The sequence below is a fragment of the Lissotriton vulgaris genome, chromosome 11, assembly GCF_964263255.1.
Source record: "Lissotriton vulgaris chromosome 11, aLisVul1.2, whole genome shotgun sequence".
NCBI lineage: Eukaryota > Metazoa > Chordata > Amphibia > Caudata > Salamandridae > Lissotriton > Lissotriton vulgaris.
In genome coordinates this window covers 10545002-10569841 of record NC_141699.1, presented here as the reverse complement: position 1 = coordinate 10569841, position 24840 = coordinate 10545002, and the positions used below count along the sequence as shown (strand labels likewise).

Below are 24840 nucleotides of genomic sequence, written 5' to 3'. Positions count from 1 at the left end.
TTCGCGCTTTATAAATATTAAATAACAAATAACAAACAACAAGTGTAGTGCGTTTTCTGATCTTTGCTTTTGACCACAGATTCCTTACATTGTGAATCTCCCCTAACGCCAGATCTGGAAACTCTTTTCAATAGCTTCTGTGTGCTAGTAAGTAGCAGCATAGGCCTCAATCTGAAAGAGACACGTTAGTGATAGATTCCTTACCTTAGAATATCCCCAGGCGTCAGACTCGATCCGGAAACTTTTGCGTAGCAGTACCCTTGCCCGTCGGTAGGCGTCGTCCGTGGCTCCGCGTCCGTCGTCTGCGTCGTGGGCGCCGTGATGACGTCGTCGGAGTACTTAGACGCCGCCTCCGCGTGCTGACGTCAGTTCTTCTTTTTCGGCGCCAGCCAGCGCAGATCTGGAAAGAGCAGTTCCCTAGTCACTTTTTGACTAAGTTTTGGTGATCTTTTGATCCATTTCAAAGTCTGTACGACTCCGACGGTGCCTGTAGGGATGCCCGGATTCGAGCATTGCGTCGAGTGCGACCGGACCATGTCGGTCACGGATCCCCACCGCCTGTGCCTGACGTGTTTGGGCGTCGACCATGACGACGAGGCCTGCCCCGACTGTCGGGCCCTTTCGAGGAAGGCCAGGCAGGAGCGGTCCCGCAGGCGACTCGAACTCCGGCAGTCGGCCCCGCGCCATGTGAGGTCCCGGTCCCACGGGAGGTCGAGGGACAGGTCGCGGGGACGGAGCCGTCACAGCTCCGGGAGTCGGCACCACTCCTCTGGGTCCAAGTCGTCAGGTAAGAAGCATAAGAAGTCGAAGAGACATTATCGCTCTTATGACTCCCCCCCGACGCTCGCACGATGCGGCCGGGGGTTCGGGTGACACCGCCCACGCGGCTCCTCGGGAGTCGCGGGCGCCGCGTCCGGCCCCATACCCTCTGGTCCCTGGGCTGAATGCGACGCCGGAGGAGATTGAGCGTTTCCTCATGGCCATGAGGTCCCTTTCTCCTCCGACTGGTTCCGCGGCGCCTTCGGGCCCAGCGAACCCGTCTGGGGGCCCTAGTGGGTCGGGGTCTTCGACCCCGACGCCGTCGGGTGCTTCGGCCCCGACGCTGCCGACGCCTTCGGGACCGGCGCTGCAGGGCCCCACGATCCCGACACCGCCGGTACCCTCGGGCCCAGGGCCGCAGGGTACAGCGGCCCCGGTGCCGTCGGCGCCTTTGGGTCCGGCGCCGCTGGACCTTCGTTGGGTGATGGATCGTCACTGGTGGACCTTACGACCCCCCCGGCGTCGGTCCGTGTGGTGTCCCCTCCGGCACCCGTCCCCGATGCCTCCTTTCATTCGGTTCCGACGTCGGGACGACGCCTACCGGCGCCAATCTCGACGCCGTTTGGAGATTTTAGCTTCTACGAACCGACCTCATACAATTACGACCCTGAATCTCAGGAGATGAGGGATGAGGACCCTCTGGCCAGGGAGTGCCAGTCTAACATGGACTGGGCAGGAGACCTTGGGGAGGCCAGTGGCCTGGACACCTCTCCAGACACTGGATTTGTCTCTCCTCCTACCGTGGCTTCGGAGGAGGGAGCTACCTATGGTGTGATGTTGACGAGGGCTGCCAAGGCCTTGGGCCTTGAGCTCCCCGTCACGGCCGTGAAGACTAACCTCCTCACTGAGGTCGTTAAGCCGCAGTCATGCTCTATGGAGCCTCTGCTGCCGTTTAATGAGGCCTTGACGGACGTTCTTTTGGGCACTTGGTCCAGGCCCGCTACGGGTTCAACCTGTAGATCGGAACGTGGCCAGACGCCACCGCCCGGCTCCGGGCGACCCATGTTTCCTGTCCTCCCACCCCACCCCCGAGAGTCTGGGCATCCAGGGAATCCAAGAGGTACGAGAACTATGGCAAGAAGATCTTCTCGTCCCTTAGTTTGGGACTGCAGTCTTCCAACACCGCATGCCTCTTGGGCCGCTACACCCACTCTCTGTGGGAGACGGTGGCGGAAGTGCTGCCAGAGTGCCTGTTGGAGGTACGGGCCAAACTCGGCCAAGCTCTTGTGGCGGACCGGGACGCAGCCAAGTATTCAATCAGGCGTGGGCTGGATACTACTGACTCGCTGGGCAGAGCGATGGCTACGACGGTGGCGGTACGACGCCACTCCTGGCTGAGATCCGCCAATTTTTCGGAAGACGTCCAAAACACCCTTATGGACATGCCGTTCGATGGCCGTCACCTCTTTGGCGACAAGGCAGACCACGCGCTTGAGCGCTTTAAGGACTCCAGGGCTACGGCCAAGTCCTTGGGCCTCTCGGCCCCGCGCCAGCAACCGGGTGCCTTACGCTCCTTTCGTGGCCACGGAAGGGGCGTCCCCACACGCGCGCCAGCCACTCGCCGCAAACTGTCGTCCAGCGCGGCGGCGGCCGTGGAAACCGCCGTGGAGGCGGTCGGGGAAACAGGCGGAGTCAGTCCACACCTGCCCCCGCGGCATCCACCTCTAAACCCTCCTAGTCCGTGCTTTTCGGCCCATGTGACGCCAGTGGGAGACAGGGTTCGCCATCACCACTCTCACTGGCGCACTGTCACTTCGGACAGGTGGGTGCTGCAGATCGTCCGAAGGGGCTACTCCCTCCCCTTCGCGACGACCCCTCAAGCCATGCCACCGCAACACCACCGTGTATCGGGGGATCACTTGCGGCTCCTGCAGGAGGAAGTTTCGGCCCTCTTGGCCAAGGGGGCCATCGAGCGCGTTCCTGGGCCAGAAGTAGGACGTGGTTGCTACTCCCACTACTTCCTGGTACCCAAGAAGGGCAAAGGGGGCCTACACCCTATCTTGGATCTGAGGAACGTCAACGGCTTCCTCCGGAAGGAGAAGTTCAAAATGCTGACTCTGGCTCAGGTCTTAGCTGCCCTAGACCCAGGAGACTGGATGGTAGCGTTGGACTTGCAGGACGCGTATTTCCACATCCCTGTCCTACCGGCCCACCGGCGTTACCTGCGGTTCACGGTAGGCCACGAGCACTTTCAGTTTACCGTGCTCCCCTTCGGCCTTACCAGCGCCCCACAGGTGTTCACGAAGGTGATGGCGGTGGTCGCAGCTCATCTGCGCAGGTTAGGGGTGTCAGTCTTCCCCTACCTAGACGACTGGTTGTTGAAGGCGGGCTCGCCCCAGACAGGCGTCAGCCACCTACAGACTACGGCGGATCTCCTGCACCAGCTGGGATTTTCCATCAATGTGCCGAAGTCACACCTGTGCCCCTCTCAGAAGCTCCTTTTCATCGGAGCGGTTCTCGACTCGGCGCAGTTTCGGGTTTACCCGCCCGAACAGCGGGTTCGGGATATACAGGCTCTGATTCCGATCTTCCGGCCTTTATCCCGAGTTTCGGTCAGGTTGACGCTGCGGCTTCTGGGGCTGATGGCCTCCTGCATCCTTCTGGTGCATCACGCACGGTGGCGGATGCGGGCTCTGCAGTGGGACCTGAAGTTTCAGTGGGCCCAGCATCAGGGCAACCTGTCCGACCATGTCCTGATCTCGAAGGGCACTGCGAGACAGCTGCAGTGGTGGCTCACGGACCGCGATTGGGTCAACGGCAGATCCCTCTCCCTTCCCCAACCGGAGCACGTAGTTTTGACGGACGCGTCCCTCCAGGGCTGGGGAGGCCACTTGGGAGAGGCGGAGATCAGAGGACTCTGGTCTCCGGCGGAGTCCCGGCTCCATATCAATCTGTTGGAGCTGCGGGCGATTCGTCTGGCACTGAAGGCATTCCTCCCGTCTGTCCGAGGGAGTGCAGTGCAAGTGTTCACGGACAACACCACCGCCATGTGGTACTGCAACAAACAGGGCGGAGTGGGGTCGTGGACCCTTTGCCCGGAGGCTCTGCGTCTCTGGCAATGGCTGGAACATCAGGGCGTGACTCTGGTGGTTCAACACCTGGCAGGTTCTCTGAACGCCAGGGCGGACGAACTCAGCCGTCGGTGCTCGATGGATCACGAATGGTGTCTGAACTCGGACGTGGCGCAAGGCCTCTTTCTGCAGTGAGGAGAGCCTTGGTTAGATCTATTCGCCACCGAAGAGAACGCGCAATGTCATCAGTTCTGCACGTTGGAATTTCCAAGGCGGCACTCGCTCGGAGACGCTTTTCGTCACGAGTGGAGTTGCGGTCTGTTGTACGCCTTTCCGCCTATACCACTTCTGCCCAGAGTGCTGAAGAAGATCAGGCGCGACCGGGCACAAGTCATCCTTGTGGCTCCGGACTGGGCACGAAGGTACTGGTATCCCGAGCTACTCAGTATGTCAGCCGATCCCCCGGTTCGTATGCCTCTTCAGGAGGATCTTCTGTCGCAGCAGCAGGGGACGGTCCTCCACCCGAACCTGTCCAGTCTCCACCTCCATGCTTGGAGATTGAGCGGCGACAGTTGAGGGCATTTGACTTGCCTCCTGAAGTTTGCAACATCATTCTGGCAGCCAGGTGTCCCTCCACAAAGTCGGTATACGCCTGCAGGTGGAACAGATTTGTGGCATGGTGCACAGCAAAGGCTGTGGATCCCCTCAATGCCCCTCTCTCTGAGGTTCTCCTCTTTCTTCCCTCTCTTGCCCAGCAGGGCTCTGCTCTAGGCACTGTCAAGGGCTATCTTTCAGCTCTTTCAGCCTTTCTGAGGCTGCCTGACCAACCTTCTTTGTTCAAGTCCCCTATCGTTAATCGATTCCTGAAGGGCATCACTCATACCTTTCCTCTTGTTCCCTTCGTGATGCCTCAGTGGGACTTGAACCTGGTTCTAACGTTTCTGATGTGCGCTCCCTTAGAGCCACTTCACAACTGTCCTCTTCGCCTTCTTTCTTTGAAGACTGCCTTCCTGGTAGCCATCACCTCTGCCAGGAGAGTGAGTGAGCTCCAGGCTCTGTCTTGTAAGCCTCCTTTCCTTTCAGTCCATCCGGACAAGGTTGTATTACGGACAAGGCCCTCCTTCCTTCTCAAGGTAGTCACGGCCTCCCACATTGGGCAATCCATCACGTTGCCCACCTTCTTTCCGCCTCCGCACCCCTCGAGAGAGGAGGAGAGGCTCCACCGTCTGGACCTAAAATGTCCGCTCTCATTTTATCTGAACCGCACACAATAGTTCTGGGTGGATGATCAACTCTTTGTTGGGTACGCGGGCGCTAAGAAAGGGAAAGTGGTGCACAAGCGGACCATCTCCCGGTGGATTATCTTGTGCATCCAGGCGTGTTACTCCTTGGCTAAGAAGGAACCCTCTGTTGGGCTGAGGGCTCATTCCACTCGAGCCACGGCCACTACAACTGCCTTGGGCCGAGGTGTGCCCTTGCAGGACATTTGCCAGGCACCTACGTGGGCCTCGCTGCACACGTTTGCAAGACACTATTGCCTGGACAGTCAAGTCCGGAGGGACGGCTACTTTGGCCGTTCCGTCCTCCAGGACTTTCTGGTGTGATTATTGGTTCGCAGACCCTCCACCACGGGGATGGTATTGCTGGGGTATCTATTCCAAGGTAAGGAATCTATCACTAACGTGTCTCTTTCAGATGCACAAGTTACTACTTGTGTTACGATATATCTGTAAGAGACATTAGTTAGTGATAGATTCCTTACCGTCCCACCCATCCTCCCCGTTCTGCGAACCGATATCTAGGGTTAAGGTCATCCCCTTTCAGGGCCCTAGTTTCTTGGCACCAGTGTTGGTTTTTGTCATGGCTCTGCGCTTCTGGCGCGGAACAGCTGTGGCTAAGAACTGACGTCAGCACGCGGAGGCGGCGTCTAAATACTCCGACGACGTCATCACGGCACCCACGACGACGGACGCGGAGCCGCAGACGTCGTCTACCGACGCGCAAGAGTACTGCTACGCAAAAGTTTCCGGATCCAGTCTGACGCCTGGGGATATTCTAAGGTAAGGAATCTATCACTAACTAATGTCTCTTACAGATATATCGTTACACAAGTCGTAACTTGTGCGTCACAACTCCCTAAAAACTTTGAAAAGGTGGGACCCAGAGCAGAACAGGCACCACATTGAATGCTGATGTCATTTCCTCTTTTTACGCAACCTTCACCTCTTATCTTGAGCTCCTTTTATCAATTTCAGTTCTACCAAATTCTTGCTTTCAAACGTTTGGCAGTGTGTAGATGAATCGCCCTAAAACAACCCTTGGACCCTTGACCCCACCAGGTAGGTCGCTCTCCCTCTGCACAGCACCGCCTGTGTCTCCCTGCCCCAGCTGCCACGGAAGTTCGAGGCCCTCCACCACCCGCAGGCTACCCCCTGCTCCTCATCCCTGGTGGCCAGTGGTAGGCCTTAGGTTCCGCTTTATTGTTTTATTGTATTGCCTGTATTTCATTGTTGTGTCTGTGACTGCTGTTGTTCTGTCTTCCCGCGCTGCCTGTTCGTGGTCCGTGCCAGTTTTCCTCCCTCTGTTCCCCTCACTGTCCCAGTGTCTCTCAGCCCGGTTTTTCCTTTTGTACCCCTCGCTGCCCCATGTCCCTGCCCAGTTTTTCCTTCTCTACCCCTCGCTGCCCCCGTGTCGCTGCCTGTTTTTTCCTTCTGTACCCCACGCTGCCTGTGTGGTTATGTTAAAAATATTTGTAGAGCGCACTTAAACCAAACGGTTTCATGGCGCTGAGAGCGGGAAGGAGGCAGCGGTGAGATGACAGAAGCTATTACTCATATACTTGAGAGAAGAGAAAGGTTTTGAGAAGTGTTATAAATTGGTTGTAAGACGTTGCTGTTCTCAGTCCGGTCGAAAGGGAGTTCCAGAAGTGAGGGGCCAGGAATGAAAATATGAGTCCACTGTGTTTTTTTCGTTTGAAGATAAGGGTCATGAGCAGGTTAAGGTGAGAGGAGCAGAGTTAGAGTATGGGGACGTAGCGATGGATCCTAGACGAGATGAAAGCTGGGCCCTGACCAGCGAGGGCTTTAAAAATGGTGCAGCCCAATTTAAATGCACAACGTTTGGCCACCGTAAGCCCGCGGAGGCTCTTCATCAGGGGGCGGACATGTTGATGTCTGGGTTGATGAAAAATGAGCCTAGCTGCTTGGTTTTGTACCAGTTGTAGACGGTGGAGTTGGTATGCTGGAATGCCGACATAGAGTGAGTTGGCATAATCGATGCGGGAGATAACCAAGGCCAGAGTGACATGGGTCAGGGCCTAGGTGGTCAGGAATCTGCAGATCTTCCGTATTTTGCGTAGGTGGAAAAAGCAGTAAGATACCACTGCGCTAATCTGCGGTTTCATAGACAGGTCGTTGCTGATTATGACCCCTAGGCTTTTTACAGCATCTACTGGGCAAGGGGAGCTGCCTAGGAGGGGGCCCAGAAGTTAGAATTCCAGGGGGGGTTAGCAGTGCCTCCAGTCAGGATCAGCTCGGTTTTGTCGGGTTGTGTTTTAATTGGTTGGCGTACATCCATTCGCTAATAGAGATCATGGTGGATTGGAAATTAGAAACTGAAGTGTAAGAAGAATCAATTTCGAACACCAGCTGGAGGTCATCCGCATAGTTAAAATTTGCGTAAGGACAAAACCAGAGGTTACATGTATAAGTTAATTAAGAGGGGCGATAGGGAGGAGCCCTGGGGGACTCCGCAGGTCAACCTGGCTTTTTTGGCTGAGAAGTTGGCAAGACGAACTGCCTGAAAACGATTATGTAGGAAGGAGCGAAATCCACCTAAGAGCCAGGCCCTGGATACCAGCGTTGTTGACACAGTCGATCAGGAGATCATGGTCGACCGTGTCAAAGGCCGCTGACAGATCTAGAAGTACCAGGGCCTGGGTGATGGTTTTTAATGGCTCCTCTCCTTAGCTCGTCCATGACTGCCAGGATGACTGACTCCGTGGAGTGCGCTGGTCTGAATCCTGCCTGTTGGGAATCGAGAAACTGAGAGTGCTCAATACATGAGCTAAGACAGTTAGTTACGTCGGCCTCTAAGATCTTGCTAAGGTAGGGGAGTAGGGAGATAGGGCGGAAATTACTCAGGACTGTGGAGTCGGCGTTTGTTTTTTTCAGGATTGGGACAATTTCAGCATGTTTAAAGGTGTCTGGGACAATACCTTATTTGAGGAAGTTGTTGAGGGGTTAAAGGGGCAGGTCAAGGCAGGTGAGGAAAGCCTCTTGTAGGATATGTGGAGGACAGCAGTCGATGGGGGAGCCAGATCCCACTTTTTTCAGGAGGACCAGGAACTCTTCCCTGGAAATCAGGGGGATTTGGTCCAGCGTAAGGCGATTTTTGCATGTAGAAGGGGGGGTGGTTAGGGGTGTGGTGGTGGGAATGCTGCTTTTAATGATGGCAATTTTGTCGATGAAAAACGAGTTCAGGGAGTCGCATAGTAATTGTCCTTAGTCTTAGTAGCTGAGTCCTTGATTTTCGAGGAGAAGTATGTTGCCTTGGTCTGGGGGATAGAGTCTTCATAGTTTTTTAGCAGGGTTACATAAATGGTTCTTTTTTCAGGGGCATAGTCTTGTCTCCAACTGCGCTCCGCTTGCCTGAGTGCCAGCTTTTTCCTTTTCAGGTCGTCTGAGAACCAACGTTGAGCATCATGGGGGTGTTTAAGTTTGGTTCTCTTAAAGGGGGCAACCTTGTTTAGTAGGTGATGTAGCTTTTAGAAGGGTACAGAAGTCGCCAATATTGGCCCGATTCCAGTTTCTGGCCAGGAGATTGCCCGCCAGGGAAGATTTGATAGGGGGGGTTGCAGGCCATGGCAAATGTGATGAGGTGATGGTCTGACCACGCACATGGGGAAATAAGAGGTTGGGTGATATCTAGGTTGGAGGTCCAGACTTGTTCCAGGATGTGCCCCTTAATGTGAGTGGCCTTGTGCACATGTTGGATACAGTTAATGCCTGATAGGAGATCCGTGAATTCTATGGAGCTGGCACTCTCATGCGTGTCGGTTGGCCAGTAATTGAAGTCTCAGAGAGTAATGATCCTGGCGTGGTTGATAACTAATTCGGAAATGAATTTGCCTAGTAGTTGAGGAAATGAAGGCATGTGGTGCGGAGGTCGGTAGAAAAGGGCACAGTTAAAGGGGGATTCAAATTTTAGAATGAGGCTGTCAACCAGGGGTATACCAGTGATCCCTAGAGCAGTAAACTTATGTTTATGGTGAATAATGGCTGCCACCTTGCCCCAGGCTTGCCCGAAGACCTGTAGGCCTGGAGTATGTAATAGCCTGTTGGAACAGCTGCGAGGATGTCGGGGGCAGAATCAGCAGTAAGCCAGGTTTCTACAAAAGAAGTATGTCCGGTTTGTCAGAATCCAGTAATTGGAAGATTTCGAGTTGGTGCTTCACCGTAGAGCGGGTATTTAGGTAGGTGATGACAAAAGTCCCCTCTGCCAGGGGCTCTGGGCTGGTAGATTCAGGAGGGTCCTTATTGGTGATGAGAGGACCCAGCTCAGCAGGCCTGGCATGGAACTCTGGGAAGAAGTCTCGGAGGTACAGGATCCCTAGTTTGTTGACAGACGCCCTGGTACTAGTGCTGATTGGCCAGTTATCCTGCAAGTTTCGCAACTCAGATGCTGTATAGGTGGTAAAATGGGCATAATGGTTGGCCCCTGACCCCGGCCGGGGGCAGACGGGCTTGCCTTTGTCGTGCCGGCGGCGCGCCTGCTGCGCGAGGGGAAAGGCATGCCAGTTAAGTAGTGGTGGGCGCACTTGAGCACTGACCAGTGGCTCCGCCCCCATCTGCCAGGTGTAGAGGATCAGAGGCGCCGGCACCCTCCACAACAAGTAGGGAGACTCCGTGGTGGATCGGGATGCCGGCGTTTGAACCCAAGCGAGTACAAAGTGCACAGTGCAGTAGGGAATCCTGAGAGTATGTGAAGCAAAATAAGTTCTAAGAGTCAAATTTTAAAAACACAGCTTCGTTATCAGTAGGGTACAAATACAAATTTTAAAAAGCATAGATCATAGGTTCAAGCTCTCAGTTTAGTAATCAAGCGAGAGGTCGACGTTGGGGAAATCAATTGACATCAAGCTGCACGTGTCCGCTGTGCAAGGGGAAAGGCATGCCAGTTAAGTAGTGCTGGGCGTGCTTGAGCGCTGACCAGTGGATCCGCCCCCAACCTCCCCAGCTGCCAGGTGTAGAGGATCAGAGGCGCCGGCACCCTCCTCAACAAGCGGGGAGACCCTGTGGTGTACCGGGATGCCGGCGTTCGAACCCAAGCGAGTACGAAGTGCACAGTGCAAGGTAAGGCATCACAAGAGTATGTGAAGCAAAATAAGTTCTAAGAGTCAAATTTTAAAAACACAGCTTCGTTATCAGTAGGGTACAAATAAAAAATTTAAAAGCACAGATCTGAGATCAAACGTTCAAGCTCTCAGCTCAGTAATCAAGCAAGAGGTTGACGTTAGGGAAAGCAATTTGACATCAAGCTGCGCGCGTCCCCTTGCTGCCCCTGTGCCTCTCTGCCCGTTTTCGCCTTCTGTCTCTCAGCTGCCCCTGTATTCTTGTGCCCTTTTTGCCTTCTGTGCCACTCGTTTTTCCTGTATTTCTGTGCCCTTTTTGCCTTTCGTGCCACTCATATTTTCCCTGTATTTCTGTGCCCTCTTGCCTTTTGTGCCACTCTTTTTCCCTCTTTTTTTGTGCCCTTTTGCCTTCTGTTCCCTTCATCGTCCCTCACCGCCCCCGCCACTGCGTCCCCTGACTGCCCACTCACTGCTCCTCCCTCCCACCTCCCCAAATATACCTGCCACTGCGCTGCCTAGCAGTGGATGCGCGCAGCGGGCCGCTGCCGCGCCGAAGGCGCCTGGACCGCGCCAGAACGCCTGGCCCCTGCCACGACGACGGCCGCCACTACGACGCCAGCACTCTGCATGCTCTCAACTCCGGACGGACCCACACCTGTTTCAAAGCCACCCCGAAACGCACACACTGTCCCTTCACCTGCCGGAACTGCAGCTAGACCAGCCTCCGTGCCAACGAACCACACGCCATGAAAGACCCCAACCACCTCGGATGCATACTACTGAACACCCGCTCCGCACACAAACACGCTGTCGAGCTCTGGGACCTGCTCAACACATCATCCCCGAATCTCGCCTTCCTGACGAGACCTGGTTAAACAACTCCTCCGCACCAGTCCTCGCCACTGCCATCCCAGACGGCTACAAGATTACCCGCAGAGACCGCACCAACGGAGTCAGAGGAGGAATTGCCATTGTCCATGAGAACAGCATCAGGGACTCGACTAGCACCAACGACGCACTCAGGACCTCCTTCAAAGACCGCCTCAACAACAACACACACAATAGCAAGGAGCTCTTCAACATCGTGAAGGAACTCTCCAACCCCAGCTCCAACACAAACGACATCCCGCTGTCGCAAGCCCTGTGCGACTCCCTCGCCACTTTCTTCCACCGCAAGATAGCAGACATCCACAACAGCTTCATCACCCAGACAACCCCAACAGACAAGTACACAACAGTCCCTCCACACACCATCGACCACGACCCCCTGCTAGCCTGGTTCAGCGTTTGCTTCGATGACACCATCAAGACCTTGAGCACAATCCACTCCGGCTCTCCGTCAGACCCATTCGCGCACCACATCTTCAACAAAGCAAGCGGCTCCATCGCACCTCACCTGCACAACGTCATCAATCTCCGCCCTTGAGACCGCGACCTTCCCAGAGAGCTGGAAACACGCCGAGATCAACACCCTACTCAAAAAACCTAAGGCAGACCCAAGAGACCTCAAGAACGTCCGGCCTATCTCTCTGCTCCTTTTCCCGGCCAACAGACAGCTAACCCGATACCTCGAAGAAAACGGAATCCTGGACCCTTCCCAGTCAGGGTTTCGCAGCAACCACAGCACCGAGACTGCCCTCATCGCCACCGACGACACCAGGACCCTGCTGGACAACGGTGAGACCGCAGCACTCATCCTCCTAGACGTCTCCGCCGCGTTCGACACTGTCTACCACTGCACTCTACGCGCAAGCCTCCACGCCGCAGGGATCCGAGACAAGGCTCTGGAATGGACCACCTACTTCCTCTCCGGCAGAACCCAGAACGTCCGCCTCCCCCGTTCCGTTCCAAAGCCTCGGAGATCATTTGCGTTGTACCCCAGGGATCCTCCCTCAGCCCGACACTGTTCAACATTTATATGACCCCGCTCTCACATGTCACCCGACAGCACGACCTCAACATAATCTCCTACGCCGACGACTCTCAAACGATCCTCTCCCTTACCAAGGACCCCATCACCGCCAAAGCCAACCTCCACGAAGAAATAAAGGCCGTCGCCGACTGGATGAAGATCAGCCGTCTGAAGCTGAACTCGGACAAGACGAGGGCCTCATCCTCGGCTCCAACTCTTCAGCCTGGGACTACTCCTGTTGGCCAACGGCACTGGGGGGATCCCCGACACCCACCGACCACGCATGCATCCTCAGAAACATCCTCGACTCAACGCTCTCAATGACCAAGCAAGTCAACGCCGTCCCCTCCTCCTGCTTCAACACCCTCTGCATGCTCCGCAAGATCTACAGATGGATTCCGACAGATACAAGAAAGACAGTCTCCCAGGCCCTCGTCAGCAGCAGACTCGACTACGGAAATGCCCTCTATGCGGGTGCCCCGACCAAGCTCATCAGATGACTACAACACATCCAAAACGCCTCGTCACGACTGATCCTCGATGTACCACGACACGGCCACATCACCCCCACTTGACAAACCTGCACTAGCTCCCCGCCAACAAGAGGATATCCTTCAAGCTCCTCATCCACGCACACAACACTCCACAAGACCGGCCCTGCCTACCTCAACAGACGGCTCTCCTTCTACATCCTGAACCGCCAGCTTTGCTCGGCCGACCTCTCACTCGCCACCGTCCCGCGCATCCGAAGAACAACCACCGGCGGGAGATCCTTCTCCGACCTCGCCGCCAAGACATGGAACATCCTCCCACTTAGCCTAGGACAGACCCAAGATCTGCTGACCTTCAGGAGGATACTCAAGACCTGGCTGTTCGATCAGTAGCACCACCCCCCTCCTTCCCCCCCCCCAGCGCCTTGAGACCCTCGCGGGTATGTAGTGCACTTTACAAATGTTTGATTGATTGATTGGTTTCAGGTTTCAGTCCATGCCTAGAGTTTTGTATGCATATTTTGGTAATGGACCACCACTGTCATTCTGTCTTGGTACCCTTCACGATTAAGAGAACTACTGCTTATTGCAACTGAGGTCCCTTAGGAGCATGAGGCCATACTAAGTTGTAAACCACAAGCTAAATTAATCCCACTCCAAGTTGCTCTTGTCAGGTAAGTCGAAGTCATATTTGAGCGATATGTCAAAGAAAAGCAGAAGTGTATGTAAAGTTCTCCTAAGTTCTTTAGACTTGCTCCATGTAATGGTTACACGTTTGAAATTCGAGGAACCGGACTCTGCATTTGCCATCCTCTTTGGATCCAGTGCTGTCTCTAACGCTGATGTGCTCCGAGTTCTCTGGGCACTCATCAACTTTTCAGTAGATTTCTGCCTTTAAAAAGGTCATGCATCAGATCTTCAACTTCACTCCAGCTCTCTCTGGTATGCAGTCTGGCCTCAAATTCCCAGCAGGCGTTGAGCTCAGGTGTTGTAAGTTGTTTTTGTTTGAAGAATAATTTTCAGTTTCCAGTTGACTCCTGGTCCCAGAATACAGATTCTACCTAAGAATGTTTTACTCAGTCATCAGGTTCAAACATGTTTCATCTGCTCTGTTACGACTGAGAAACTAACATAAACTTCAGCGTTGGTGCAGCCAGTAGTGTGACTTGTTTCTCTATACTACAGAATAACAATCATCCGAAACGTGTGTAGAGATGCACAGCACGAGCTGTACCAACAAGGGTGAAGAGTAAGCCCATGTTATGCACTGCATTTACCATTATGAATTGGGGCCAGCTGAGTTCTGGGATGTGAGACAGTTTGCTCCCTTTCCTCCTTATTTCTGCTACATCCATAGAAGCACAAATAATCTGGTCAGACAGAATCCTAATACTGTTTGTTGTACCATGGCCTGCCAAGATTGTTTCTCAAATGATTTGCCAGCCCTTAGTCAAGAGCCTCCAGACAGTATGGCCCTCTGCATTGACTGATTGTTACCTGATATTGTTTTTCTAGAATTTGGCTTGTAAGAAAATGTTACTATGAGCTATCTGGCTTTGATGCACCATGCATCTTGTTTCTTTAGATACAGAATCAAAGGTTTCTGGTATAATTTCAATATTTTACTTTAATGTTTTATCAAAAGACTACACTCAGTTTGTGCCTTACCTGTGTGTGGGAGGGATGAAAAGCTAGTTGAACCCTGATTATTCCAGGTTAGAACTAACTTTTGTTTTTTTGTACATTTCATTGTTGTAGTCCCCGAGAGCATCCTTTTAAACATTGTTAGAAGATTAAGAGTCTGGTTCATCCACAAGGGTGTTACTAGCTTATGTGGCTGTAGATCAACTTCCTCTCCATACTCCTGCCATCTAGTGTTGTGCCTGTACTCTGTGTTTGAAGATGGTGGTGTGGTCCAAGAGATCAACAATTCTAGAGAGATGAGTGTTTCGGGTTAGCCAGGCCTCTTGAGAGATGTAGGGTAATGTACTTGAAGTCTTTGATTAGGGCATGGTTATCACGGCTTAGCTGGTGGCAGAGGAGATGCCAGTTACTTATGTATTGATATTTGATGAGGCATCTGCTGTTGTGTCCCCATGTCAAGAGAGATGGCTGTGAAAGTTGGAGTAGGGTTTTCAAGCTTCTATTGAATATGCTTATACCTGGGTGTTTGTTTTTTGCTTGAGCTGCACTTTGTCTTCTGAATGGTTGAGCTGATTTTTGTTGGTCTGTTTGTTCCGGTTGTTGGTAGGTAAGTTTAGTGTTGGCTTTTAGTCTAAAGAGGCCTATCATCAGAAAAATTGGAAAGAACCTATATTTTAATATTATGCCACTTTATCCAAGTATTGCATAACAACGTTCAACTTAACTTAAATTTATTGTTCCTGTCGTTTTAGTTTGATGCAGTTTTTTGGTTACAATTATTTTTGCCGCCTTCAGTCATTGAGCATCATTTTGAACCCAAATTCTTCATATCTTGATCTCTCTTCCCTTCTGCTTGTCAGGCCGTGAAGCAGCTGTTGGAGCTGCCGTTGAACCTTGCCATTGTGTCACCAGCGCACACAGCCAACTGGGACCTTGTTAGTGATGTGGTCAACTCTTGCAGTCGCATCCACCGATCCTCGAAGCAGTGCCGAAGCCGCTATGAAAATGTCATTATCCCGAGGGAAGAAGGAAAGGTGAGGTTTTTATGATTGTTTTTTCAGTTATGTTTGATGGATGTTGAAGTCACAAAACAGCTAGCGTTATTAATCATTTGGCACAAACTTTCCTACCGGCATCCTTTGTGTGAACATTTTGGCTGCGGTCTGGGAATTTATCCAGTAGCAATAAGTTAGTCGATTTTGTTCCTCCTTATATGTTTAACCACAGATTGAAAAAAGAAACCTAGGAAAATATTAAAATGTTTCTGCTTTTTTTTAAATTCATTTTTTTACTTCCTTCCTGTAAATTATGCTAGAAAAGTATTCACATGACGGCCACAATGATAGGTCCTTCCTCAAAGGATGCAGTTAAGGCATCATTGTCCCTCTTTTTGTAAATAAACAGATGCTTTGAGGTCCGGATTACATGTGCAGACATTAATCCCCACAGAAGATGTTGAACTCATTTTCTATGTCTGCTCCTCTTATGGTAGAGGTTCTTTCATCCAACCTAGTCAATCTACTGATAAGAATTATGAGGGATGAAGCAAGCTGCTTGGCTGGTGCCAGGAAGTATTGCATGTGCGCTTTGAGAATCTAGCACATTTCTTATTAATTGTTGTATGGAAGAAGTTGTCAGAGTTTTCACAGGAAGCAGTGGAAATGGTCTCTGTGAGACTAGACCTCAAAAAGCAGTTTCCCTAAGATACATTTCTGAGTGAGGCATTCATTGTGCCTCGTTCAGTCCATGATTTTTCATCTATTGCCTATTTATGGAACCAGCCCAAAGAGGTTTATAGGATAATGAGACTAAAATCGGTCATGCTGTCTCTGCATCCCAAGGCCAGCCCTGGGCCTAAATTTTCACACAAACGTTGACCAGCATCTGACTGGAAATTTGTACCAATTGGACCAGAAAGCTATAGTAACCACACAGTGGAGCTAAATCACGCTGAAAACGAACAGCCCCAATCTTTTCTTTTGCAGATCGTTTTTGAAGTGAGCCCTAAGAAGAAAGCAAAGAATATTTTTAAGGTACGTGTTCGACAGTTAGCATAAATTCTCATGCGCTGATCAGAACGCTGGAGATACCCTGCTTTAACCAAGCTGGATGTCCTCATGGGGTGGTCATTTGATCTTGGTTTCACTTTTTTTTAGTCAAATAACACTTCATTTCCCCACCTTCATCCTCCACAATAAAGAATACTTCTCAGGGTATAGAATTTTATGCTTCACCTCTCTGAAAAAAGCTTCCACTTCATATAGATTGGCTTTCGAACCTGTGGAGAAGCATAAAATGCATTTGGTTGAGGGTAGGGAGATATCAGGCAAAGTCTGTGATGGCATAAATTCACGTAATGTTGCATTTCTTCCTTTCTGGTTTGGTTGGGAGAGGTCAAACACATTTCCGTTTCAGAATAGTACAAAGTGGGTTTAATGGACATCCGGAAAATAATGTTGCAATGGACGGGTTAAAATATACTCCAGTGTGCAGTCACTCTTCCTTTGTACTAATGGATTGTCATTGCAAACACAAGCGAATGCCAGAGTACCTGTGCAAAAGCATAGGTATGCCCCAGAAATTTCACGCAAATGTGGGGTCAGCCTGTGTCTGTACTCTGATCCCAGTACTCATTCTGCCTTTCATCTCTCCCCATTTTTTCTTTCTGCTAAAGGGATTTGGATGACACTGACTAACCCTTGAGTTTTTCTCAAATGCCATGTTTTTATCTATATTATGATCAATGCCCATCTGCTGCCAGTTCCCTGCCTGATTTTATGTGCAGCAGTTTTTCTAGTATTTGCAAAGATTTACAGGATATAGATTTAATTTCTCTGAAGAGCGGCACTCATAAGTACTGCTGTTAGTGCTTGGGGCTCACCGTTCTTTGCCACCTTGCAATTCTATAAGTCGCTCACCTGGGGTCATCTAAAATAACATACAAGAAATAGGATTTACAAGCACAGAAGATCAGTGTGTGCAAAACTCCCTGCACACAGATCCCAGTGCACGGAAAGCTGGAAGGACTCTTCAGTGAGCAGACAATACTCTCTGATGTATTATCTCACAATGAAGGGTCTTATTATTGTATTTAAACACCACCCAACGTACTACTCCACACAATCTATCTCCCTATGGTACGGAGATGGTATCAAAGAAAGGAAACCTGATAAAAAGGGGGAAAAAGGTGAACTGGGGAGCACTGCTGTGTTAATCTGAGAATGAACTAAGTAGGCAGAAACATGTCGACCAGATGATAGAATTGGAGAATATTCATATCTCTATCTCACCGTGCTTGTTTTCAATCCTGTCCATTAGGGGCACCAGAATAAAAAGTGTACTCGCCCACCAAGAGATAGTTTTAACCACGGACTAGTTTTTTGTTTGCACTCTGCCCCTCCCTCCCCTACAATTTAGAAAACATTTGTAGTGTGGATGACACAAAAAACCCCGATCCTCTCCTACGCTGAGTTGTAGCCCACACTGGGTACCTTGCGGTCCCAGTTTGAAGAGGGGACCCTATGATGAAGGTTGTCACCCTTGGGTGAGTGAGGGTTCTCGTCTTAACACAGCAGTACTCCCCAGTTCACCTTTTTTCCCTTTTTTGGTTTCTTTTCTTTGTTAGCATCCCCGTACCTTAGTAAGATAGATACTCTTTGATGCCCGGTTTGTGTGCCAAGTCTTGATACTAGAAGATATCTCAAGAAGCTTTCACTGGGGCTTGCTGTCAGGTCTTCAGCAATAAGACTTGTAGTAGAACTTTCGCTAAGGTACCAGTTCTTACACTGGGTTAGTAGCCAAGCCTTCCAACTTGGGGGACCTACGGGGTTGACAGACATTCATTTAGTGTCTTCTACCTGACTGGGCCTCATGACACTGTTCCTAAATATACCTGGCGTGCTGAACTGTTTTCAGCTTCATCCTCTAGCTAGTTTCTCAGGGTGCAGCCTAAAGCTTTGTCTGCAGTGGCTTGTACCGAACATTTGTCTGTATCACAGGAGAAATTGTAGCTTCGTATTGTCACTGTGAGACTGAGTCTCCTTGATCAAGAACTGCTTTCCAAGTATAAGCATTGCAAGCGTAACTGGCGATCCTTGTTTGGTCCAACCTTTATTCCTGGTGGCGCACAAGAAGTCAGTCGCAGCTGCTGCTTCAAACACCAGCTGACTCACAGTTCTCTGCTCAAATACAAGAAAGCTTAGAGCAATATTTTCCAAATACTTGGCGGATCAGAGCTCTTGAAGAGGTAGGCCTGTTTGGGAGGCACTGTTTCACCTTGGCTTCACATTTCAAAAAGACAGACATCCTGTGCATATGTCTACTGGCCCCTTCCGGTTTTCAAATGAGTATACCATTAGTATGGAGGAAGAGAGACTAAGAGTAGGCTAGTCAAACGTAACGGTCTCTCCCTCTTGTGAATGACTGGCTAACATACTATGTGTCCTATTTTCTCCATATTCTCCTAGGTTCTCCTGTGTTCTGAGCCCTTCCCTGTCCTCATCTCCCTGGTTTCTTCTCCAAACTTGTGGTGGTCTTACTTTCCTTTCCTTTCTTTCTTATCATCTCATGTGTGTTCTAATATCTTATTTGCTTTTCGTTTCTCTCTCTGTTTGTACTGTGTGATTTAGAGATTTGAAAATTACTATTAGAGAGTATTTTTCTGGGAACATCACACTTTACAGATGCTGAGCTTGCACGTATATTGAGCACCTTTGTTTCGCAGGCAAAAATATTTTGTAGGTCTATAGCTGTTAAGAATGTTGAATTCTAGCAGGAGGTGAAATAGTATATTTGTACCATGTGTTGGCTGCAAATACACATGCTATGCCTGCCATCTAGTGTTGCGCCTGGACTTTGCAAGTTGTTTTTCTTTGCAGATGTTTTATGATCAGTGCTGTTCGTCATATCTGATAGAGACTACTAACCACAGATTCCTTCACGTACAAATATCCCCAGGCGTGAGACCGGATCCAGAAAACTTTTTGCCACAGCATCCCGGTGCGCTGGGGGGCATCGCGAGACTCAGCCCAGGCGTCGTCATCGTACGTGACATCAGCGCGGTCGTATAAGCCCCACGCCGGCATGCCTACGTCAGTTTTTTCCTTTTTCTGCGTGCACCGCGGATCCGGTCCATGCAATGGGACAGTTTTGGGCCCTTTTTTCTTCATCATTGTCTCTTTTGGTGGAACAGTGTGTGAATTCCTTCGAGCTTCAAGACTTGCACGTTGTGTGGGCGTTTTATGTCGGCGACGGACCCTCACTTCATTTGTATTTGGTGTTTAGGGGAGGATAACGACACCACTGATTGTGAGGCATGCCAACAGTTGAAGCCGAACTCACGGTGGGAGTGCCGGATAAAACTACTCTCGGCGTGTCTCGCCAGGTTGGCTTCCTCTTCTCTGTCAGCCTCGACAGACTGCTTCAGATACGGCTGTTGTTGTTGTCCTCGCCCTTCTCTGATGTCGCACGAACGTCACTTCCCTGTGGGTAAGTGTCGCAGTTTGTCCCCGGGGGCTGGTGTTAGGCCTGCCGGAGGCGTGGACTCTCCGCGGGTGATGCGGCCCCGCATGCCGTCCTCCTATCCACCGTTTCCCGTTGATGGGGCGTCAAGAGTCCAGATGGAGACATACCCGGCAGCTTTGCAGGGCTCTCTGGCGTCTCCTCCTCCTTCCCCTCCTGGGGCGTCAGCGAATTCCTTGCCTTGCGCGGGGCCCTCAGCGGCGGCTCGGCCCCAGCACTGACTGGTTTTGATCCAGGCTTGGAGGATGTGGTGCTGTTGGGGTACGGCCCCTCTGGGGTCCCTCCTTCAGGCCACGGCACCTCTGCCTTACCCCAAACTCCAGTGGGAGTCCCTGTGGTGTTGCGGGAGGTCGCCAGAGCTCAGGTCGCATCCCCAAGCCCCGCTCGGCCCTTGGGCAGGCGAAAGCTTTGTCCATGGCTGGGCTGATGCTGCCACGGCGCCGTTGCATGCTCTGGGTGGTGCCACAGGGGTCTGTGACCTCTCCTCATCCCTTACTGGGTCGAAGCGGGGTGGGGACCCCTCGTCTCATCCGGGCCCCTCTCGTCCCTCCTCCTAGGCAGCTGCCGAGTCGGAGGTTCAATCGTCTAAGACGCCGCCGCATGGGTTGCCGGGCCACCTCCTCCACATTCTGGGCCGGGCCTGGTGGAGGGCTTCGTGTCACTCCCCTGGTCCCTCTCGTTCCTCCACGCAGGCGGCTGCCTCGGCGGAGGTTGAGTCGGTGTCGTTCCGACGCCGCCCCTTGTCCACTTCGGCTCCGGCTCCGCTTTGGTACCTGGCGTGGTGTGACTTGAAGGAATCGTGTCCAGTGTCTTCTTCGGTGCCAGATGGTGTTGGCGCCCTTCCTCAGACGGCGGACTCTACGGCTCCACACAGGGGTCGTGCCGCGGATTCGTCTTCAGACGCACCCTCTTCTCCAGAGGTCGGCTGCATATTGGTGTCGTCCTCCCGGGCGACTGGCCTCTGTGTGGTGTTTTTTTCACCGGCGTCATCGAAGGGTGGCTCCCCGCCATTTCTGAGGCAGAGGTGTTCGTTGAAGGAGCGACAAGTCCCCCATTCTTGGGTTCCTTCTGACTCCAGGTCTGGCCTTTGCCCATCCCGCTTGGCTTCGGAGACGGTCGACTTAGTTTGCAGCTGTCGCCCACGGAGGAGCTGCTTTCGCCACCACTGGGACCTACGGAGGCGGGTGCGGCCTTCGCTCACGCGGTGTCCACGACTGTTGGCATTCTGCGCATGGGCGACCAGATTCCTCACTTTCCGGCGGACCATCTCTTGGAGGTTCTCCACTAGGGCTCTGGTGGGAGGGAGATCTTGCTTCCTTTTGAGGGTTCGCTCCTTTCTTCCCTGACGGGGGCTCGGAGGCGTCTCGCCTCAGGGAATCCGGTGCCTCAACACCTTCTGCATCGGCACCTTCCGGCGCCGTGTGACCCGGCGTGTCTTTCCCTTCACCCCTCTGCCGCTAGTCCACTTTTGCGGACTGCTTCTCCCTCCCTGCCCCAATGTTGACTCCACTGTCCCAGGAGGCCCACTGGCTGGACTCTTGGGGGCGCAACATGTTCGCCTCGACCAGCGCTGCCGTGCGGGCCCTTAACACCTTGTGTTTACTGGCTAGGGCTTCCTCTTGTTTGTGGGACTCTGCGAAGTCCTTGGGATCTACAGCTTCTCAAGAGACTGTTCAGGTGGGCTTAGGGTATCATGCTTTGGATGGCCGGAAGCTAGCTGCGTTTATTCTCTGCTCTGCTCTGGACATTTCGGAGGTACTGGGCCGGGCCATGGCTTCCTCAGTCACTCTCCGCCGCCATGCTTGGCTTTCGGATGGCGTGTTCCCCAAGAATATTTGGGAGCAGCTCATTGATCTCCCGTTTGATAGCAGCCTGTTGTTTAATGCCCCGGCTGACTCCACCATACAAAGGTTCCTGGCAGGGCTTCGTCCTCCTCCTCCTCCTCCTCCTTCTCCTCCTCCTCCTCCTTCTCCGCCTTATCCTCCTCCTCCTCCTCCTCCTCAGTGGCTGCTGAGTTGAGCTGGTTCTGAACCTTCTTTTGGGCTGGTTGCCCTTGCTGTGGTGTGTGTTTTCTGGCCATTCGAGTCCTCCTTGCTGGGACTATGGCGTTGTTGGCTGCTGGACGGCCCTTTGTTGACTGTGTGTGTTTTGCTTGCGTTATCTGCACCAAATTGGTCCTGAGATTAGGCCTTCTGTTTTTCTCTCAGGCTGCCTGACAAGCCTTCTGTGTTTTTTTTTTCCCCTGTTGTTCTTTCGTTTTTCCTTCCTCTGCATAAGTTCTTCCAAAGAGGGTTCCCATGTCTTGGCTTGGGACTTAACGTACCTTATGTGGGGTAGTGGTAGCTGTTATATATTATGCGCTCTGCTAGGGAGTTTTGGTAGCCTTTGGGTGCCTGTTCTCTATAGCTTTTGTGAATGTTGCTATTGCTTCTTGAGGTTGTGTGCGCAGCACCTCTTGGTGGTGTGTCCGGGCATTTCCACACCTTCCTGCTGCTGTCCTGTGGGCTGGGATGATTCTGTGCTCTCTTGTCAGGCGTCGCCCGCCCGGTCTTCCTGGGGCCCGGGCTTTTCTTTCTTGCTTCTGGAGGCTTATGTCTGTTGGCGCTGCTCTGGTTGGCCTGTTGCCTTCCATCTGGGGTGGGCTCGCCTTCTTTTCCTTCATTTCCTTGGGCCCTCTGAGCTTCTCTCCTGGCTTTGGATGGCAGCTTTGTTGCCTTGGAGGGGTGTGGGGTGCTTCGGCCTGTCTGGCCTTGCCCTTGGCACCTCTCTTATGAGTGTAAGGGCCTCTTTAGTCTTCTTTCTTCTTCCTCCATCCCTCTTGGGGTCGGTGGTGTTCTGCTTGTGGGGGCTCCTCTTGCCTGGAAGGGACCAGGTTACTTACCTGGTCCGCAGGTCTGGTCCCTTGTGGGATCCTCTGTTCTGTCCTGGATGGTGGGGTCCTTCTTTCCCGTGGGTATGGCTAGAGTATCTATTCTACCTGAAGCAATCTGTGACTAGTTGTCTCTATCAGATGTACGAGTTACTTACCTTTGATAACAATGTATCTGGTAGAGACGATTCTAGCCGTAGATTCCTTTACGGCCCACCCTTCTTCCCCGTTCTGCAAGGACCCTTGGGTTGGTCTTCGGTACTCGCCTCCCAGTGGGGAGCTATGTCTCCTGTGAGTGCCTTCTTGCTCTTGACGGGTGGTTCAGTCTTGTTGCTGTTCGTTCCTCCTCTTGGTTCTTTGGAGGATGGAGTTACGGTGCTCCTGTTCACCGCTGCTCTGGCTGCTCCAGGTTTGGGGCGGTTTGCCTTCAATCTCTGCCTCCCCTCGCTTCCCTTCCTCTTGCTGCTGGGGGTCCTGGCCCCCCTGCTAAACTCTGTTTTGGGGTCATCTGGTCATGCCTTGAGCTTGTTCCTTGGGGGGTGGTTGGACTCTATGCCGCGGGGTCTTGGAGGTTAGTTGTTCCTGTCCGTTTTGGGACTGCCCCCCCCCCCCTTGTTTCTGCATGGGGGTTGTAGGCCTGCTACATGTGTCATGACTTTTTACGCATGTTCCTTGTATACGGGGGAAGGTGAGTGGTTACCTACGTGCTGACATGATGGTTGTTCAGGGCACTGCTCTCTTCTTCTGCCTCTGGACACTGCAGTGTTGCACTGTTCCATATGGTGTCTTCCTATTTTTCTATTCTTTCGCACACTCTTCCCATGCTCCCTCAGTTTTTGTCTGGTGGCTCTGTGTTGTGGTGCGGAATAGTTATCCGAAGAAAACTGACGTAGGAACTCCGGGGTGGGGCTTATGTGACCTCGCTAACGTCACATACGCGGACGATGCCTGGGTGGATTAGCGTGTTGCCGCTCCAACCCCCCGTCGTGCAGGGATGCTGTGGCAAAATGTTTTCCGGATCCATTCTCATGCCTGGGGATAATTCTACGTGAAGGAATCTGCGGCTAGAATAGTCTCTACCAGATACATCGTTACCGAAGGTAAGTAACTCGTACCCAACCCCCCCTCCTCGAGGTATTGTGCATGTACAACGGCTCATTTGTTAGAAAGATTTTTCCTCCATCGGGCTCAGACGGACAGCATCGGAGCTCTGCAGCATTCGACGTCCACGTGACCTACGGTCAACAAAGATCACGACACTAGACAACACTCACGGATTCTAGGAGCCGATACACACACATGCATCGAGAATGACCATTTCCGGGTGATGGAGATGAAAAAGGACCTCTTCCGAATGTGTCCTCGGTGCGGGGCCAAATACGCACACTCTGATGCACACAAGGTGTGTAATTTATGGCTTTCTCTGGAGCAAAAAGAGGAGGAGTGCGCGACTTGTGCACCATTTAAAAGCAAGACGACTCTTCGGACCAGTAGGGGTTGACACCTGCCACACACCATGGAACTGGCAGCCGAGGCGGAGCTCTCGCACAACAGCGACGTGGAAAGCGAAGCAGGTGCTCCAGTAGGTGGTGGGGTGGTCATGGCCAGCCTCCACTATATGCTTCTTCATCCTCTGGATAAGAACACACTCTGGTGCATGAAGAGGGGTCCAAATCGCCAAGGCTTAGCTCTGATTCTGGGCAGAGGATCAAGATAACGCCACATACCAGGAGTATGATAGGCCCCTGGGTAAAGAAAAACTTATCACTCACCTCCACCACCCCCGACCACGCCCTGGTGCGCCACAGCGCTCTGGCTCAGGCCAGCACCGTGATCACGCTTCTGAGCCGAGAAGGGAAGAGAATGTTCTCGTTCCCAATTGGGTTAACAGGCCACAGCACAGGCACAGTTCCAGCTCTTCGCCGTTACCTAAGCATAAGTCAATGTCGACTGATTCACCAGCACCTAAAGTTAAGTCTGCTCCAACTGACACATCGGTACAGAAGCATAAATCAGCACCGGCAAGCACATCGCCACCGAAGGATGCCAAGCAGGCTGTGACCCCAAGAAAATCATCAGATCTGAAGAAACACTTTGCCTTGTGCACAACGGAATAGATGCAGACCTCAGTGCCAAGGACTGAAAAACAACATGGGCACTCTTAAGACCAGAAGAAAAGTCTCTATTTATGGTAGTATGGTCGAGCAGTAATACTTTATCAG

General features: G+C 52.2%; 1 protein-coding gene across 2 annotated transcripts in view; it reads left to right on the top strand.

Moving 5' to 3' along the window:
- Positions 1-24840, top strand: part of EP400 (E1A binding protein p400) — a 657563-nt gene that overhangs the window by 395947 nt on the left and 236776 nt on the right. For both annotated transcript variants that reach the window (XM_086942653.1, XM_086942654.1), the window contains 2 exons: positions 15090-15263; positions 16215-16262. In XM_086942653.1, coding sequence (XP_086798779.1) covers positions 15090-15263; positions 16215-16262 — 222 coding nt within the window. The remainder of the gene's footprint in view (positions 1-15089; positions 15264-16214; positions 16263-24840) is intronic.